This window comes from Triturus cristatus, chromosome 9 (genome assembly GCF_964204655.1).
Source record: "Triturus cristatus chromosome 9, aTriCri1.1, whole genome shotgun sequence".
Taxonomy (NCBI): Eukaryota; Metazoa; Chordata; class Amphibia; order Caudata; family Salamandridae; genus Triturus; species Triturus cristatus.
Genome location: NC_140592.1, coordinates 1,237,614,990 through 1,237,635,337, shown reverse-complemented (window position 1 = coordinate 1,237,635,337; position 20,348 = coordinate 1,237,614,990). Strand labels below are relative to the sequence as shown.

The 20,348-nt window shown below is 44.7% G+C and overlaps 1 protein-coding gene across 2 annotated transcripts in view; it reads left to right on the top strand.

Moving 5' to 3' along the window:
* CDIN1 (CDAN1 interacting nuclease 1) overlaps positions 1–20,348 on the top strand; it is a 670,496-nt gene that overhangs the window by 224,181 nt on the left and 425,967 nt on the right. For both annotated transcript variants that reach the window (XM_085627342.1, XM_085627343.1), the window contains exon 6: positions 12,947–13,019. In XM_085627342.1, the coding sequence (XP_085483468.1) occupies positions 12,947–13,019 (73 nt within the window). The remainder of the gene's footprint in view (positions 1–12,946; positions 13,020–20,348) is intronic.

Genomic DNA, 20,348 nt, shown 5'->3' with positions numbered 1-20,348 from the left:
CTCATTTCAAGAGGAATACCGCACCCATGTAATTCAGTGGTGGCGGTATATTGATGATGTTCTCATTATTTTGAGAGGGGATGAATTAAGCGCAAAGAATTTTATTGACAAGATTAACAGTAACAGCTACAATCTCAAATTTACATCTCATTTGAGCACGACGCAAATAGACTTTTTAGACGTTAAAATCTATGTCAAAAACAATCAGCTGGCCACCTCCCTTCATAGAAAAACAACAGCAGGGAATACCACTTTACACGCCAGCAGTGCACATCCCCACCACACCATCAGAAGCATACCCCTAGGTGAGCTAACACGCCTAAAACGCATCTGTAGTACAACAGAGGACTACGAAATCTGTAAATAAGAGGCACTAACCAGATTTCGTATCGGAGGTTACAAAGAATCTATCCTTAACGAAGCAATTTCCAAAGTGGATTTAAAATCCAGGACAACACTTTTATCCTCCAATAACCGATTGGTAGCTAATGATAATTTGAACAACACTCCTAGACTCATTACGGCGTATAACAGACAGGAAAGACAGATTAGGTCGATTGTCAAGCGCAATTGGCCAATCGTTATGATAGATGGTGTTTTAGCTCCCATGTTACCATCACAACCCACGATTACTCATAGGAAGGTCCCTTCAATGAAAACTCAGATCGTGAAACCTTTTCCGGAGCTAGCAGCTGCAAAACAATGGTTTCAACCCAAGCAGGGGTTTGTTAAATGTTCCTCCTGCAGAGCTTGAAAATTCGGAGTGAACACTGACACATACTCTACTCCCTTTAGCCCCTACGCAATCAAAATTCAGGGTAGATTCAACTGCAAAACAGAATTTGCAGTGTATGTTCTGACGTGCACCTGTGGCCTCAGATATGTGGGAAGCACTAAGCTGCAGGTGCACGTCAGAATTCTGCAACACCTACGTGCCATAGTCAATAATGATTCCTCTTACCCAGTGGCTAGGCACTTTAAGTTGGTGCATAACAATGACTTGAATTGTTTAAAATACTTTGTAGTGGTGAATGTACCCAAATTACGGCGTGGGGGAAATAGGGAGAAAAGATTAAGACAACTGGAATCCAAAATGATTGTAGAATTAGATAGCAAGACCCCCAATGGTTTAAATAATACAGATGAGATGTATCATTTTCTGTAAATAACATAATAACAAACATTTGGTCTTACTCATGTTACAGGATGTCTTGGGAACAACTGTTATTTTATTGTTTGAAGTGTCGGTATATAGCTTTTCTGATCTTTCAATATAGGCAAATGTGATCTCTCTTCCACTTCCTATACACATTTGGAATCATCAGATGGTTTTAGTCAGGTTTTAGCCCGGATTTTAACTTTGTTGAATAAGGGTTTTAACCGTCTTTTACCTTGATGTTTTTAGTTGTGTATATGCATATAATGCATTATTTATTATGTATTTCCTTATTGCACTAGCACTTTATGGCGATCCAAGTAAGGATCAGATAATTAGCACGTTAATTTAGGTATGAAACACTGCATAGATTTGTCTGTCAATATAAGATTCGGATGAGTAGTAAAAAAAACAGCATTTAGGCTGATATAGGTAACATGTATGAACGGGGGTATCATCATAAGAGCAATATATCTCTGACCAATTGAATCTTTGCATTGATTTTTATTTTATAAATCTTTTGATCAGTTAACTATATATACAATAATTAAAAAACGTTTTTTTTATACAAATGTTATAAAATTTTTATTTATTAGTATATTTATAGGCTTTTAGGACAATTTTATGTATTATTAGCATTATTTGGTCGTGACATGTAATGAATTGGTCACCGTATAAGCATTTAAGCAGTTATGAGTAACCACATGTTGAGAAAACAGACTCATCGCAACATTAACGTTCTGCAGTGTTTTATCTATTTTCTATGTCTATGCACCACGTGTTGTTGGCACTCTAATCACTGTGAAGTATTTGAAAATAATGACGAACGTATTTCAAACTGACTTGTGAGCAAGGGCTTCTGAAGCCCGAAACGCGTCAGGTTCGAGGTTCAAGAAAAATAAAGAACTCCATTTAACCTCATTTCGCTGGGTTCGCGGCTCTGTTCGCCATTGCTGTGGAGGTGCAGGGAAATCATCGCCTTTATATATATATATATATATATATATATATATATATATATATATATATATATATATATATACACACCATATTCCATATGAAGGGTGCTCCCATATGAAGGCGCCACACGCGGCGTGCTGCTTCAAACCTTTAATTGATCGGCTGACTGCAGGGCATGTATACTCGTTGTTGCAGCAAAGTTAACCATACGCCAATTTTCTGCCATATGCGTTTCGGGGCTGTCTGTCCCTTTATCACTGGCTTGCTTGTGGATGAGGAGGCTGGTAACAGTGACGCCGTACTCAAGGCTGATTTATACATCTCGCCTCAATGGGCGTATACCACCAGTGCATTATGGTCATTATACTAACCTCTTTATGAGATTAGAGCACAAAGCACACAATATTAAATTACTAGAACAACCGTAAATAGCACAATACACAACGGGCTCCAGGGGGAGACCGAAACTATATACTAAAAAAGTGGTATAACAAACATGACTTAACTAGGCACGTGCCTAGAGCACGTAGAATCGCTGGGACCCCAAGGAACCACCCAAAGTAGTGACACAGGGGACCCACGGAGCACGGGTGCAGTGTGAGAACACAAGCGCGAGCTCTGTACAACCCTATGGTAAAGTTGCGGTTGGAAATTTGGAGTTTAATGACACCTCGGAGAAGACTTTAAGCAAACCCTTTGGAACATAGAAGGTTCTAAAGCTAGTACCCTTGTGAGTACTGAGGTACTCGTGTTACCTATCCCAGGGGAGCCGGGTGCATAGGGGTCAAGTGGTGTCGGAAACCTTCGTCGTTTTCAATGGCGTGATGCGAAGAAGTGCTGCTGCCGGGAAGATGAAGTGTCCAGTGGAATCCAAGCCTGGATCCGAGGTGAGAAGAATCTGAAAGCAGAGGGGACAGAGTATGAGTCACTTCAGGGTGACCAGGGGCTCAGTAGACGAATGCCCACCGATGTCGGGTGCTTCAGGTGAGAAGATAGGATGTTTGACTCTGCAGCCACGGGCACCAGGAGACGTCGACTACGACCAAAGCCTGGAGGTGAGCTGTCGCACGAAGGATGTTGAGTGCTGGGGGGGGTCAGTGTCCGGATCGAACAACAACAAGCCTTGGCAACTGCAACCCACGCGGGCAGAGGAAACAAAGCTGCGGTGAGGACCAGCAAGGTCTTTGGGACTCTGCTACAGACGTGCCCTGACTCTCCATTGCTTGCAACCAGGAAAGCCTAAGGAAAGTCAAAGTTACCTTCACAGGGACTCAGGCCAACGGACCAGGTATGGCGAAGGGACCTCGAGCTGAATCATGAAATACCAGCCCACGGAACACTCGTGGAGTGTAGGCCGGAAATCTTCGGTGGAAATACTGATCGGGTCACGACTACACGTAGACCAAAGCACAGCCTCAGGGATTGCCAAAAAGCACATGCTGCTGCAAAAGTACATGGTGCACAGGAGTTCCGGTTGCATGGTCCCCACGAGGGATACTGGTCACAGAATTGCCGATAGGTCAGAACAACCTCAGGGACGCTCGGGAATCCACCTCCTGTGTTGCAGCAATCTTCTGAGTCCTCAGGAGCTTGGGAGATGCAAACCAGTCAGATGCGTTTAGGTGCCTGCTGCTGCAGGGGAGTAGCTCCTTCACTCCAAGGGAGACTCTTCAGTCGTCCAGCGAAGTGTAGATCGTCGAAGTACTTTGTTTCTGTAGCAGAGTTTAGTCCAGGTAAAATTTAAAGTCCTGTAGTCAGGGTTCCTACTTTATACCCAAGGAAGGGGTGGGAAAAACTCTGGGGACCCACCTATGGGAGGGTCAGGACAGGGGGGTGGATACACCCATGTCCTTTGTCCAGTTTTGCACCAGAGCAGGAGCAAATGACTCCTGCAACCGGTTTGAACTGGACTATGCACAGGGACACCAAATATGCCCCCAGTGCAGACTTTCAAACACTCTGAGTGCACCCACCCAGCCCCAATACACTAAATCCTGTCTGGGAGGTGGTCACACCTCCCTGTGACAGGAAACCTATGGTCAAGCCTTCCCCTGCTCGAGCTCAGCTCAGCAGCAGAGGGCAGACTAGTGTCTGTGGCTGGCAGCATCCATTTTGTGATGCTCAGGTCGAGAAAGCTGATACCGGGTGTACCGGTCTTTCACATAAGTCCCTCTAGAAGGGTGGAATCATACCTCCCCCGCCAGTTACTGGCAGGGAGGTGTGATTCCAAGGTGTTTGACACCAAACATGACATGTTTCTAAGCAGCCGTTTTCAAGTTAGCATTTACCTCGAGGTTATAATGCACTTAAATATATATGGTTGACTGCATCACAAACAACCCCATAAAATAGGTTCCGAATGCTGCAGAGGGGCTCTGCTCATGCAGGGGCACCCTCTCACATAAAACCCAGCCCCCTGCCTTCAGGATTGATAAGGCCTGCCATAGGGGTGACTGATAGGTTTATATGTGCAGTGATTTAGAATAGATATAGTGAACCTATATCTAAGTAAGGGGTGCATGCAGCACCTTACACAGGCTGCAGTAGCAGACCTATGGTGCCATTTTGAATGGTCTCTCAGGGGTGGCACAATACATGCTGCAGCCCCTGTGAGGCCTCTGGGGTACCTATGCCCTGGGTACATAGTGTACCATATACTAGGGACTGATAAGGGTACCCCAGTATCCAATCTGGAGTGTACCTAAAGTACCTGCATTGCAATTTAAGGGAGAAAGCAGATAGACTGGGGTCCTGGATAGCAGGATCCCAGTCGGACTAGTAAAAAAATAGCAAAACACCAGAAAATAAGTGGGGGTAACCATGCAGTCAGATTCCACCTTCCTACAGATGTTATTGACTTAATCCAAAAGGAAGCTGGCCAATTGCTTGCACCGTGCCTCAGAGGGAAGTGGGGGCGGATTTGTTGTTGATGGGTTTCATCAAACTACTTACTAGGTTGTATAGTTCTTTGGATGACTTAACAAACTAAAAATATCCATTTTCTATAGAAAATTGGTCCTAACTATTACTACACACTGTATAATATAGCTTTCTGTTTACTCTTGATATGCCTACATACATTTCAAAAACATTGAAAGATGATTACATATTGTATTTAAATGGTTGTGTTATTACACTAGCGTAACAAGATCTGAATCCATGTCTGATTTTAAGGATATCCGCATGAAATAAATTTACATAGATTATCTAAATAGAAATACTTTACGTAGTCTATTACTGACCTAAAAATCAATCATTAGCATTGTCAGGTGATAATATTATATATCCGGCATGGATCAGGAACCCTTTAACCTACATTGTACACTCCAGAATTACCCTAGTCACATGTGATGTCTAAAACAAGTTTAAACCACAGCCGGCCATGGTTGAGCTTGTGCAAAATGGATTGATCCATGAACATAAAATCTAGGCATACACTACCTATGTGAATGTTTTCCTCTTGTCTCTGAACAAACCAAGTTACATTTTTTTAAAAGAACCCAGGGAAAGTGGCGTTTCTTCTACGGGACAGCAGCTAGGACTTTTAAAATATATAACCTGTGAACAGTTTAGTGGACAGACTTCTGTTTGAACATCAAAATCTCATCGTCTGCCTGGGAAGCGTTCAGTGGTTCCCTTAATTACTTAGAAACTGTAGGTGCAAGTTCTAATATTGACATCCTTGCTTTACCAAAACCACCCTACCAAAAATATGGAAAAATCACTTTATCGCCTGCTACTCTGCTCCCATAGCAGACAAAATTAGGACCTCCCTGCACATAGAATAGCGGAACAGGCAGCAAGCCACACTTTGGTACCATCAGTTCTGATTTGTTGCAAACAATCCTCATATTTTTAATTTTAGAGCCAAAAGTCCGATTTTTAGAATGATTGTGATAGCAGTCACAAACAGAAAAAATGCATATAAATAAATTGAATCAAAGCACATTTGCCAGACACAGCGGCAGCCAGGCCCCGTCAGGCTCTGCGATGCTGATATATAAATGTACACATTTCATCAATTTTTATGGTTGCCACTGATTAAAGATATACGGACTCATAAAGGGGCTGGTGTGGCATCAATCGCTGGCAGATGCAGTGATGGCTCGTTTTCAATACTAAGTACAACATAAAGGTGGCAGCTGGATGGCGGGCAGGTAATAATCCGCCGACATGGGTTGTTGCAACAAATCCCAAAGGGGTCGGCTGCTGGCGGGTGTGCGGCAGTACATGCTGCCAGCGGATCCAGGTGGATATATTCAGGGGGATAGACGCCTTTTCAAAAACATATTCTTATGGTGGATTTAATAAAAGCTTGTCCCTACAGCGTCTCTTACTGTTTACCTCCTAGCTTAACACAGCTCCCCCCAACCTGCCCAGACAGACACACTTTGTGAGTAAGGTCCCTCACAGCACTTGAACAGCCAACCCTATGAAAGGAACCTGCGCGTTTCATTGCCACTACCTAGTCTGGTTTCTCGCTGAACAAGGAGTTGGCAAGAACAGGAACATGATGTGGTACTCACTGCAAATTAGGAAAACTAAACCCCGTGATTCGCCCTCTGCGAATCTACCTTTCTGTGTAGTAATGATGGTGAAAAAAGGGGATTAGGAACAGGATTCTGATCTGTGACTCTAGGGTTGTTTCTCATTCATAAATGTATGTTTTCAACAGGAAGTCATTCACGGTTTCATAAATCGGTTACTTTTTGCCAAATTTAGTCTCAAACCAATTACTTTTATCAAGAATAAATGTTTCAATTAATTGTGTCAAAATAAAAGGCTGGGGAACACTTTTTAGAAACTGGGCAAACTTGTTTTGTTAAACTTGGCACATCGTTTTCTGGGTGAAACGCAACATCTGACTGAAATCCAGTAATTTCGCTTTGGGATGGAGGAATCATTTTTAAACCTGCTGTTGCTGTGTGCTCTGAATCAGAATAGGACTTCAGCTCTCTCAGGTGGGCTCAAAATCAATAAGTAAGTAGCATGGTCAACTTCTTCGGTCAGGTAGATTACACAATAAGAAGGCAAAAGCATTGAGAACCTATTCGTTCTGGCGAGACCACGTCTACTCCTCGCTGGTTTGGGAACGAAAAGGAGTAATGATCATATTTAATCCTACTGGGGTTGGAAATGATGATTAAGTAGCTTGAACATCACTAACCCCTGATGAGTTTTGGTGATTGCAAAGTAGTGGGGATCACCTCTATGCCTAATTGGGTTGGAAATGACGAAGTAGCTTTGAACCTTCTGCATACATGATGATGACTTTTGAAATGACAATGAAGTACCAGTGATCGTCTCTATCCCTGATGAGTTTGGGAATGATGACGTAGCAGGGATCCTCCCTATGCCGGACAGGTGTGGACATGCTGATAAAGTTGCACTGAACCACCTCTGTGTATGATGAGTTTCGGAAAGACAAAGTAGCATTGATCATTTCTATCCTTGATGATTTTTGGAATGATGAAGTATGAATCGTCTCTACACCGGACAGGTTTGGACATGGTGGTGAAGTAACACTGAACCACCTCTACCATAATCACAAAATACACAAAGTCCTCCTTTCTCAAGACTTTGCAGTTGACCCAAAGATCATATGTCCAGATTCTGTAACGCCCTACTCGCAGTGCCTAGCTGGAGCAGTTTGAACTGCGTCTACAGAGGATGAAAAGGTTATTCCATTAGGCTGTATTATCCTCAAGTACTGATGATGCTAAGCCAACTATGGGTAAATCACAAGGCACACCAGAAGCAGCTTTCACAGATGCATGTTCATGGCTCTGGCAACATGGCCCCTGTAGCTGGCACAGCACCACTCTTTGGAACTAAACAACAAAAACAGAAAATCACTGCATATTAAATGAATCCATATTGTACAGGAGGCTACAAGAGCTTAAGAAATCTAAGCTCACATTTTGTGTTAAAGTCGTGCTTTCTGGTACGTTGGAAATAGATAATAGCTGATTCCTTCTAGCAAACTGTTCATCTTCAGCTCCTAGAGAAGGCAGGAGGGATGTTGAGGTTGAATCGGGAGCAGAAAGTATGTTTGTTTTCATATCACTAAGGCCTGTAAGGCATCGTAAAAGTTTAATTTACTTCAAGATTAATTTCTGGAGGATACTTGTAAGTAAAGCCAAAGGGATGATGGACGGAGCGCTGAACATTGCAAACACTCACCCCCAGTCAACTGATCTGGGTTTAATCCATCATTCTTTAGCTCACTCTGCCACCCCAGTTCAGACATGGCCATATGCAAATCAGTCTGACCCTGTGCCTCATGGGAACAGTCCAGCCCGAACTGACAAGCCATGTCTTCCCTGGACCTGAAACAAGCATCCTGGGACCGGTTTCGGGATAACAACCCTTTTCAGCCAGGCTTGCTTGAATCCAATGGCAAAGTGAGCAAGGGGCCCACATCTAGGCATACCCTGCCAACTTAGGGCGAACAAAGCAAACACAAGGAGATGATGGACGGAGCGCTGAACATTGCAAGCACTCACCCCCAGTCAACTTATCTGGGTTTATTCCATCATCATTCTTTAGCTCACTCCGCCACCCCAGTTCAGACATGGCCATATGCAAATCAGTCTGACCATATGCCTCATAGGAACAGTCCAGGCCGAACTGCCAAGCCATGTCTTCCCTGGACCGGAAACAAGCATCCTGGGACCGGTTTCGGGTTCATAACCCTCATCAGCCAGGCTATCTTGAATCCAGTGGCAAAGTGAGCAAGGGACCCACGTCTGGGCATACCCTGCCAACTTAGGGCGAACAAAGCAAAACCAAATGGGATGATGAATAGAGTGTTGAACATTGCAAACACTCACCCCCAGTCAACTGATCTGGGTTTAATCCATCATTCTTTAGCTCACTCTGCCACCCAAGTTCAGACATCGTCTTATGCAAATCAGTCTGACCCTGTACCTCATGGGAACAGTCCAGCCCGAACTGACAAGCCATGTCTTCCCTGGACCTGAAACTAGCATCCTAGGACCGGTTTCGAGATAACAACCCTCTTCAGCCAGGCTAGCTTGAATACCATGGCAAAGTGAGCAAGGGGCCCACATCTAGGCATACCCTGCCAACTTAGGGCGAACAAAGCAAAACCAAAGGGGATGACAGCACTCCGTCCATTATCTCCTTGTGTTTGCTTTGTTCGCCCTAAGATGGCAGGGTATGCCCAGACTTGGATCCCTTGCTCACTTTGCCACTGGATTCAAGCTAGCCTGGCTGAAGAGGGCTGTTAGCCCGAAACTGGTCCCGGGATGCTTGTTTCCGGTTCAGGGATACATGGCTTGGCAGTTTGGGCTACACTGTTCCCATGAGGCACAGTGTCAAGACTGATTTGCATATAGCTGGGTCTGAACTGAGGTGGCGAAGTGAGCTAAAGAACGATGATGGATTCAACCCAGATCTGTGACTGGGGGTGAGTGTTTGAAAAAATGTCAGCACTCCGTCCATCATCTCCTTGTGTTTGGATACTTCTGAGTTTACACCTTTGATGAACTCTAACAAGAGTGAAACACGCGGCTATATTTGATTTTATTCCACTTGTGTGACACTTTTCCTGGAATAGTAAATGTGTATTTTTTAGGCTCGACATGGTATTTTGATGACTCAGACCCAAAATAATGAACGCTGAGGGGCTAAAATTGAGCTTGCTGTTGGATTGTTATGTTTAGATTGATGCCGTCCACTGAAGCCCTTACCTACTGCTCCTTATGCAACCAGACAATTATGTGAGCATCACTAGAGAGGGGCTTTAACTTCGCCCACATGTTCAGAGCCAGGAGGATATGTTTTGATTGGGCAGGAGTTGTGTGCTTCCACAAAAGGGCTTGCCCTCCACACAGCTGGGATCATTATGTGTATCTAGCTGTCTGAGCTTGAACTTACAGGGTCACCCACGTGACATTGCAAATAATGTGAAAGTGGCTTAGGTAACAAGATAACTGATAGTGTTTTTCCTCTGGCAGCAGCAGGGGTATGTATGTATAGGTATTTATATAGCGCCGATGACCACTACGGGTATCTCAGCGCTGTACTCATACCGCTGAAGGAACCCTTCCTGGCTTTCCATGTGGAGTGTCCACTCCTGGGCACCCCCATGGTGAGGCCAGGCATCCCAGCGCTGTTGGGGCCGTTGTGGAGATTAAGCAAGCTATTGCCCAGAGTTGCAGCGTGGGACCCAGGATTAGAATAGGCACTGAAGCGAGAATATTCGGTCCGCGGAATTTATAGCCCGAGACCCTGCCGCGACGGGAATTGAACCCTGGTCCCGGACCGGTGCTCTGCATCGAGGTCTGCCGCTCTAACCATTGAGCCACACTTCTCCAGGGGTGGGAGGAGGACAGCTGTGCAGAATTTGTACAATTCCATATGTTTAATTTGTATGCGTTTTATTGATATTGGGTCGGAGGGTGAATGGGAGTATGAATTAGTGGATGGATGATTGGATGTGTGAGTCCAAAGATTAGTGGAAATGTATGATGACCTAAAGAGTGCTTAAACCCATCCCTGACACAAGAGACACTTTCCTTCATAAGCCAGACCTGTTGGTATTGCCAATGCTTGTTTTGTTAAGTTGTCTGCAATTTGCATATTTCAATAAACCTCGATATGCAGGAACCTTGAGATGAGTTGCCCGCAGGGGGTGCGTCGTTGCAGGCCCCAGTGAGCTTTAAAAGAAAGAAAATCCTGGCATTCTACAAAATTGGTGGGACAACGCGTGTTAAATAATAGAGATTTTGTCCTTCCATCCAGTAGTTAAAGGGCCATTGAAGGGAAGCCACCGAGGGGGATTCACGCCGCAGTGAATGATGGTTGCGCTTTGACGTGAAGCGTGATGGACACATGATTAATATGAACATTAGAGGGGCGGCTCACACCTGCACTAATGGGGGCGGCTCACACCTGCACTAATGGGGGCGGCTCACACCTGCACTAATGGGGGCGGCTCACACCTGCACTAATGGGGGCGTCCTCCCAGCCTGGCTGCCCATGAGCAGTGTCATTCCTTTTCTGGTCACCCTTGCGGAGGGCTCCTGGGGGAAGGGGCAGCTCTGTGGAAGGGATGCTCCTGCCTTGGGCTTCGTAGCACAGAGCTATCCGGGACCGCGAGGGACCATAGCTCAGCACTTTGCATGGACGCCGCCATCTTGTCTACGCTTTGTAGCATGTACAGCAGCATGGAAGGGTCCGTCATCGCGCCGAACAGGACACCGCATCTGGGATTGTTCTGCAGGCGACAAGTTAGACTTTATGTTTATAGAAAAGGAGTGAACTTCACCCGCTGACCCGTTCTTTAAAATCTGTGACAAAGGATGCATTTTTTAATGCAAAATTGCATCGAAAAAGAAAGAAAATGCTGGCAGAATGCCCTCGCACGTCTAATCCCCGTCTCAATGCTGCTGGCGAAGCTGGCCAGTCTCAGCACAAAACTCAAACTCGGCCTTTTTCATGTGAAATATTTCCTGGTGACCTTGTAGTGCAACGCCATCTAATCCACTCATTTCCCTTCCTGTCGTTGCGTATTCAGACCCTCTTGTTGTCTCCACTTTGCCCCTAATTCTATCTGCCCTTCTGGAATGTTGGGCTTTGATTTCTTTTTTGCTTTATCTTGCCTTCTCTCGCCTTCACTCGCATGCTCTTCTCCCCACCCGTGGACCTGCATGTGTAGAACCATGGAGCCTAGTCCTGCGGAGGAGCCTTCTGCGGAGTCCTGTTCACGCTTCCCACATCGCCACGTCTCAGATGTGGACCAGCTTTGCCAATCCCTGGCACAGACTGTAAACGTCAAGATGAGATTAAAGACAGGAGCATAATCCTACATTTAAGGAATCTTTACTAGGGTTGTGCTTGAGCAGCTTTGCACTCACATCATCCCACTCTTTAAAAACACAAACGAGTTTGTTAGGGCTAAAAAACACATCCCACAGTTTTACTTCTGCGAAAGAATGGCTGTTCCTGAAAGGTTGGGCATGGTTGTGGTGTGGGCGTGATGCTTCTGTTGTTCATAGGTGGATGCCAGGACTCCATCAATGTGGTACAAAAGGGGGTGGTGATGGACGGAGCATCAGAACCAATCAAACACTCACACCCAGTCAACAGATCTGGGTTTGATCCATCACCGTTCTTTAGCCCACTCTGCCACCCCAGTTCAGACGTGGCCATATGCAAATCAGTCTGACCCTGTGCCTCATGGGAACAGTCCAGCCCGAACTGCCAAGCCATGCCTTCCCTGGACCGGAAACAAGCTTCCTAGGACCGGTTTCTGGCATTTCAGCCGTCTTCAGCCAGGCTTGCTTGAATCCAGTGGCAAAGTGAGCAAGGGACTCACGTCTGAGCATACCCTGCCAACTTATGGCGAACAAAGCGGTACAAAAGGGGGTGGTGATGGACGGAGCATCAGAACCAATCAAACACTCACACCCAGTCAGGACTTCATCAATGTGGCAGCCATTGGGAGGCAGGTATTTCCTTTCATCAAGGAAGGCTCATGTTTTTCTCTGAGCCCGCGATGCGACCTAGATCACATTTGAAAGCACGTCACCCAGATAAACTCGCAGAAGCTTGGTAAAGGCTTGAACGCCGTGTTCCGTGCTTGCCTCCTACCCCACTAGACCTCTTCTACTCCCAACGAACTGCAAGTTACCTCTTATATTCATAGGCCGTAGTGTCTAACCACGAGGAGGTTTGTCTCTGATTTGTGTACGTGACTTCCACCCAGGGGGTAGTAGGCTCCTTCTTGCATCCCCCAACCACCTACAGGCAGCCATTCTAGCTTTGAGACCTCTAACTCTCTACTTCTTGTTTTCCTCACAGGTGGACTTCTCCCCGGCTCTGATGGCTCGCATTGTGCTGGAACGGTATCTGCAACTTCGCGACGGAGTTGATCGTAAGTTTTATTTTAATCAAACCCCCCCAGACCAATAAGCTGCCTAGAGATATTGTACACTGTGACGTAAAATCTACTAGCTTTGGTCGCAAAACGGTTGGGATTACAATAAACGGAAAGTTAAACTGCGTTATTCCGATGCAACACCAGCGTAATGATCAATAAGGGGAGTCCCTTGTGGAAAGGGATGAGTGTTTGAGGTTCCTGAAGGCATAGCAGGGAGGATGCTGCTGTACGTGAAAAGCTATTACGTCTTTTCAATTAAGAGAGAAATATAATTCTGAGTAAATTCTAGCCGCTATTTTATTATAATGCACCATCCGAATTATGTTGTGGTAAACAACATCAAGGAAATACATTTCCTCTCTATTAATGCTGTGGTCAATGTAACATAGCTTTTGGGGGTCATCAAGATGACGTTACCTCCTCATTGAATTAGATCCCTCTTTCTTTAAGCGGCTCAAGGCCTTGTTTGTGTCAGGCACATTCTGTCTTTTCAATTCTTGTTACAAGAAGACATCTTACAGCAGTTATGCCAATGCTAGTTGTTCAAATGTAGAAGCTAAGCCATCATCGGTTTGAGGGTTGAACCCGCTCCCAATAGATTGCACACAATAAAATGAATTTTCTATTCATGTGGATCATTGGGGTCAAACATATCCTCACTGCATCGAGCTACTCTGATACAGGAAGAGGATTCTCAAAATAAATAGCACCAAGGAAACTAAAATCAAACATGTAGGCGTGCAGGTCATCCATGGCCTCTGTTGATCTACTCCCAGATGGTTCACTGGATTTAAATGGTGCTGTGAAGATCTCTGCATATCCTGCTGCTGACAGGTTTGAATGCAGGCATCTTCTATTCAGTCTTTCATCTTGCAATGTTCATAAAATGACTACCTTTGATTTTGAACAGTCAATAATATTGTATTGTAGGAACCTCTATGTCCTTATTTTTTTAAGGTTTATTGAGATTTGTTGTTTTTGTATAGCAAAGTACGGTTGCCCTTGTGTTGCATGTTTGTTTTGACAGATGCACATAGGATTAATAGTTAATGGTGGTTGGATGTAGTTGACAAGAGTTTTTTTTTTTTTTTGGGAGTTTAGAAAATAGATCACTATATTTGTCATAACAAAAAGCCAACATGCCTGCAAAGCAACCTTAGAGGACTTCAGAACTCCCAGGTTGGTGAATTTAGCTAAGGATTCATTAGTCCATCAATACTTCTGAAAAAAGCGTTGCCTTTAACTATTTTACTGAGGCTTCAGTTTTTGATTGCCCTGAATACATTTCTCCAGTTTGGGTTGTCCAGCCTGGATACGATCTGTCTACCTTCATCCTGAATCATTGTAGATTTCTTGGAAGATTGGACATGTTATTGCTTTAAGGGGCATGCTCTGCACCTCCACGCATCACCAACGCATTGGGGTAAGGGCTCTCTTGATCTTAGAATGAGGCACGCTCCCTCTTTTCTTTGCACATTAAACATCTTCAACAATCCTTTGCTTCCGCCACCTAGAGTTAGTTCAATGTTTTGAAGAGAGCTGTGTTCCTTTTCATATTATCTCATGACTAGTTCTATTGTTGTCGTAATATGGTTTCTAGTTTGCTTCATCCAAGTTCATTTCTACTTATTTCTTCGCCAGATATTTAGTCTTCAAAAGGAGGCTTTAGTGAAATGTTTTCTGAAAAGTTTTACTTTTGTGTACCTTTCATGCTATATTCTTGAGGACAGCACATTACTTTTAATAGTTGTTAATTTATTAACAAAAAATGTGTAAATTTCACACTTTATCCAGTTAGCGGGATCTGTAGGGTCTAGTTTTGCATGTAATCACATTGCCTTATCGATATGCATCTACTTGTTAATGCATCACACTAGAACCAGACTTGACAGTAAGTGACACCTCTAATCCCTGCTTCCTGACAATAGTCTCACAAAAGCATGAAAGAAAGAGTATGGACATGTATGACCTGCCCGCCAGTGGACATTCCCTGCTCATTGTGGATGGTTATTCAAGACACCCCTTCCCAGGGTTATTAAGCAACAAAATAGAAGGTGAAAAAATCCTAATTGAATTAAATTCAATTTTTACAATGGTTTCTCTTTTAATCTAAAGCGATAAAAGCCCACTATTTCAGTCTATGATTTAGAGATTCTGCACAATATAATGTCTCTGCACATCAAGGGATCACCCCATGCTGGCCCGGGTCATTGGCAAAATAGAACACCTCATGTGTACCATCAAAACAATATTACACGCTGCACAAAACAGGACACTCACTACAGCCAGATATGACCTCCCAGGGAAGAGCCTGCCGCACCTCACCACTGGACTAGCACCAAGAAAATTCTTCTTCTTGGAACACAGTGACATCAAGAATTCCACACATCGAATGTGCACACGAGGAACGACGCAAAAGAAGAACAGAGGCTGCAAAAGAAGAAAAATCGCGAGAAATCCTTGAGAAGGAGAACACCTGGAAGAAACTTACAGGTGGGAAACTGAATCTTGATACACAAAAAAGGAAAGTTAAACAAGTGCAGACTATCTTGCCATCCAATGCACATCGTAAAAAAAAAAAAAAAAAAGAACTGTGATCATGGATAAAAAAGATGCGCAGAGCCATACATGACCTCTCCTCCTTCTAGCATCTAGACAGAGGCGGCCTCCATATTGAAAATCAGAGGCTGATGGAGCCGGCGTACCATGAGTCTGGGGGAGGACAGCACAGAAAATGCAAAGGATATATTGGCGAAAAGAGATACATGTTTGGAGGTCAACTGAGACCACCAGCCATTGATCGCTCAGGTACTGATCAGATAATACCCATGGGGCAGCCTATATCACCCACGGAGAACAAAGTTACTCCACGTGGCCGAGGCACTAGAATGACTAGGTCACATAGCTATTGTGAGACACCTAAACGTGGCACTGGTTTATTATAGGTTCCAACTTGTTAGTAGGGGAGCGATGTAATGGAGAAAGTCCGTCCACGTTTGATGGTGCTGCCATTTTGTGGAGTATCGTCGCTTACCACCAGATCTGTGTACGTATGTCATCTTTCAGCGTGCGCCTTTAGTCGAGAGGGGCGCATCAGGGGGATCACACTGAGGACAATGAATTGAAAGGTTAGGCTGTACATCAGTAATTAAAATAATAACATGAGGGGATCTCTCCGTATGTATTCCACACTGCTAATAAAATTATTCCCCAAAAATTTAAATCAAATGAAAAGGATTAGAAAAAGAGAAAAAAAAAAATAAGCGAAAAATTTAAATCTGCCAAATGGCAGTAAGCACATTAAAAAAAATCTCTTTCGGAAATATACGGGAAAAATTACATGGCCACGTTTATTTATTTGTTTATATATATATATTTTTTAAGTAAATATGTGACGTTCATCCAGGAACAGCTGCACGGTTAGAAACGGGAGAAAAAACGCACCCAACGGTTGTGCGATGCTATTAACCGCTGCAGGAAGGAAGTGGAAAAAAAAAACCACATTGTGCTTTTTTAATGGTTCGGTATTGGAAGATAAACCGTCGGAATGAAGGACGCCTTCCCGCGCGCGCGCTGAAGAGAGTGCAGCCTCGGGAGGCGGTTCCCGCCTAAATTAATTTGCCACTGGAAAAATACATTGTGTTATTTTCTCGGTGTCAGATGCATGATTAAAACCGGCTGTTAAGTGAGCTCTGGGGATTGGCTCGTAAAAGATTTATGAGTAATATTCAATGTGATATTCAAAGTGGGCCATGAATATCCGGCTAAATTGCTCCGCTTTTTTCCCCGGACTAGGCAGGAGTTAGTCAACTGCCCCATAAATATTTGCCTAGTCTCCTGGAAGGGGAAGGAGGGCCGTTCCCGTGTTCTGCAGCGGTTTTATTGCCTTGCGTGCTGTTTACCTTTGTGAGGGAGGCTGTTGTGGGGGCAAAGGCGCGAGGACTGCGGATGATGTTCAGATCTGGCCGATGCACTTGAAATCTCGAAAGCTAAAGAGGTCACGGGGCTGCTAGTGTGGGGCCACGTGTGTTTGCTAAGATCATGTCTGACACTGTGTGACCATGTTGTATATGCTGTCAGTGTGCTGCCATGTTGTATTTGCTACAGAGGTCGTCTGTCTGCCAGTGTGCAGCCATCTTGCATTCGCGAGAGGTCCCCTTGTCTGTTAGATTGCGGCCATCTTGCATTTGCTACAGAGGTCGTGTGTCTGCAAGTGTGCAGCCATCTTGTATTCGCGAAAGAGGTCACCTGTCTGCCAGAGTGCGGCCATCTTGCATTTGCTGCAGAGGTCGTCTGTATGCCAGTGTGCAGCCATCTTGCATTCGCGAAAGAGGTCACCTGTCTGCTAGAGTGCGGCCATCTTGCATTTGCTACAGAGGTCGTCTGTCTGCCAGTGTGAAGCCATCTTGCATTCGCGAAAGAGGTCACCCGTCTGCTAGAGTGGGTCCATCTTGCATTTGCTTCAGAAGTAGTCTGCCAGTGTGCAGCCATCTTGCATTCGCGAGAGGTCCCCTTGTCTGCTAGATTGTGGCCATCTTGCATTTGCTACAGAGGTCGTGTGTCTGCAAGTGTGCAGCCATCTTGCATTCGCGAAAGAGGTCACCTGTCTGCTAGAGTGCGGACATCTTCCATTTCCTACAGAGGTCATCTGCCAGTGTGCAGCCATCTTGCATTCGCAAAAGAGGTCACCTGTCTGCTAGAGTGCGGCCATCTTGCATTTGCTACAGAGGTCGTGTATCTGCCACTGTGCAGCCATCTTGCATTCGTGAAAAAGGTCATCTGGCTGCTAGAGTGCGGCCATGTTGTGTTTGCTACAGAGGTCGTCTGTCTGCCAGTGTGCAGCCATCTTGCATTCGCGAAAGAGATAATCTATCTGCCTGACTGCCAGCGTGCAGCCATGTTGTATTCGTGAAAGAGGTCATCTGGTTGCCAGAGTGTGGCGATGTTACAGTCGCGAAAGGGGTCACCTAAATGCTCGAGTGCGGCCATGTTGTATTCGCTAAAAAGGTTGTCTGACTGCCAGGGTTCAGCCGTCTTGCAATCATGAAAGAGGTTGTCTGACTGCCAGTGTGATTACCATGTTGTCTTTGCTATTGAGGTAATCTGTCTGCCAGTGTGAGGCCATGTTGTGTTTGCTAAAAAGGTCGCCTGGCTGCCAGTGTGACGACCATGTTGTCTTTGCTAAAGAGGTCATCTGTCTGCCATTGTGCGGCCATGTTGGTTTTGTCGTTCAATGGTTTTCTTTAGGCACATCATCATGGGGTGCAGCGCCCCTCAGAATTCAGTGGGGCTGCAGCAGGATCAAGGTGTTTGGGCAGGCAGGCTGGAGAGTGGGCTGCAGTGATGCCTCACCAGCAAATCACATGGTGTCAGGCTGGTGGCGGCCGAGAGGCGGGGTGGTGGAGGGTGCTGCGATTTAATCAAGAGAGAGATTAAAGTGGATGTGTGTTATTTTCTGGGACTCGGCAGCAGCACATTTGTCACCGTCAGGGCCCTGATTGCTATGGACCTGCTGCTCTCTGGAGCTCGTGAAGAAAGCGGTCTGCAGCAGGTAGATCAGCCGAGGCAGGTCCATCTCAGACACCGTTAACGGCAGAAAAAAGCGCAAATTCATTGGCTTGGGAATCACAGAAGTTAATAGAGGCCCATAAATCTGAGAGTGCCTTTAATGCATCTTTTATAACGCCTTTGTGGCGCCCTTACTGCTCACCCCTTTTTTCCCTTTAAGGGAATGGGACTGGGGGGGGGCTTGATTGCATTCGGTGCCTTTTTTACACTGCACAATGAAATCGGAAGGAGAGTAATTTTTAGTGTACGCCGCTGTGTATCAGAGCCTCAATAAATCCGCGCCACTCTGGAATAAAATGCCTCCGCTGCGTACATTGGAGGGCAGAGGCGCTTCTACGACTAGTTTTCTGCAGGGTCGCCCGAAGAGACAATGCAAGAGGCGTGGCCTATTTTGTATTCTTGTGCTGTGCTTATACAAAACGATTACATATAATCAAATTTATTGCAGGTCATGAGGCGCGTTGCATTTCTCTAAGAGAGCGCATAGATAGCATTGTTGCTCCACAACAGGAGGCCATATTCTGAATGTTCGACAAAGAGAAGGATGCAGACACTTTTTAAAATTATTTAAAAAAAATAATTTTTGCTTTGTAATATCAATTGTCCAAAGAAAGTCTCTGAATTTATATTAAAAAATGGTGGTTATCAAAGTGTGAATCTTTCTACGTCCAGAACTGTGTCTTTGTATGTTACTCCTAGTGTTTGTAAATTGTATTTATGTAGCAACTACTACATCTCACTAGGCGTTGAATTGATTTTGAAGTGTGTAGCACACTACTGCGGAACCCAAGTTTAGATGTAAATGGGTGGTAGATTAGTAATATGTGATTCCTTTTCCCTTGTAGTGTTAGTTGTGGTAAGTTTAAGTTTATGATCCCATGCATTTACTCTAGTGTTTTGAGCAGGGATAGATTCATTGAGGTGGATCAGTAAAGGAAAGATTTTAGATGTTATTTGGAGTGGTGCATATGAGCGCCCATTAGTAGATGAAGTGGATAGGAGGGAACAGTTTGGAAGGATGTTTGGAAGTCTGTAGTTGCCTGAAAGTTTTAGGATGTGTCACAGTGGAGGTAGGACCGATAGAGATGCAGTTTAAAAAAAAAAAATAGAAAATAATTGAACGTATATTCAGACATATATAATATACCCCAACAAAGATGTTGCTGGTTCCCCAAGCCTGTTCAATGTGGCGGGGTACAACAATCCAGTTTCCCACTATCACGCTTTCCATCCGGCGAATAAAGGGGAGACGGGCCCCCACTCATATATGATCATAGCTGTTCCAGTGAATAAGGAGCCTTTTGCTCCAAAACACATCGGGCTGTTTTGCTGCATATTTGTGTTAATAAACATACTATAATCGCATACGAGTGGCGGCCCGTCTCCCCTTTATTCGCAGGATGAAAAGCGTGATAGTGGGAAACTGAATTGTTTGGGAGGGGGTAGAAAAAAAATATATATATATATATATCTATCTATCTCTATATCTCCCTCCCCCCCCCCCCCCCCCCCCGCACCACAATCTTGGTGCCAATTTTTTCGTGTTTATTTCATCGATGCCGCCATAACGCGTTTCAACTCATTCGAGTCTTGATCACATATCAATATATATATTCACTTAAAAAACCATAGGTTTCACACATGTTATAGTTAGGTGGATATTTCACTCGTAAAAAACCAATGAAATTCCCCCGTTATAGTTAGTTCAGATAACTATAACTCGCGCGCCCGCAATGCACTGCTGATGACGTCACA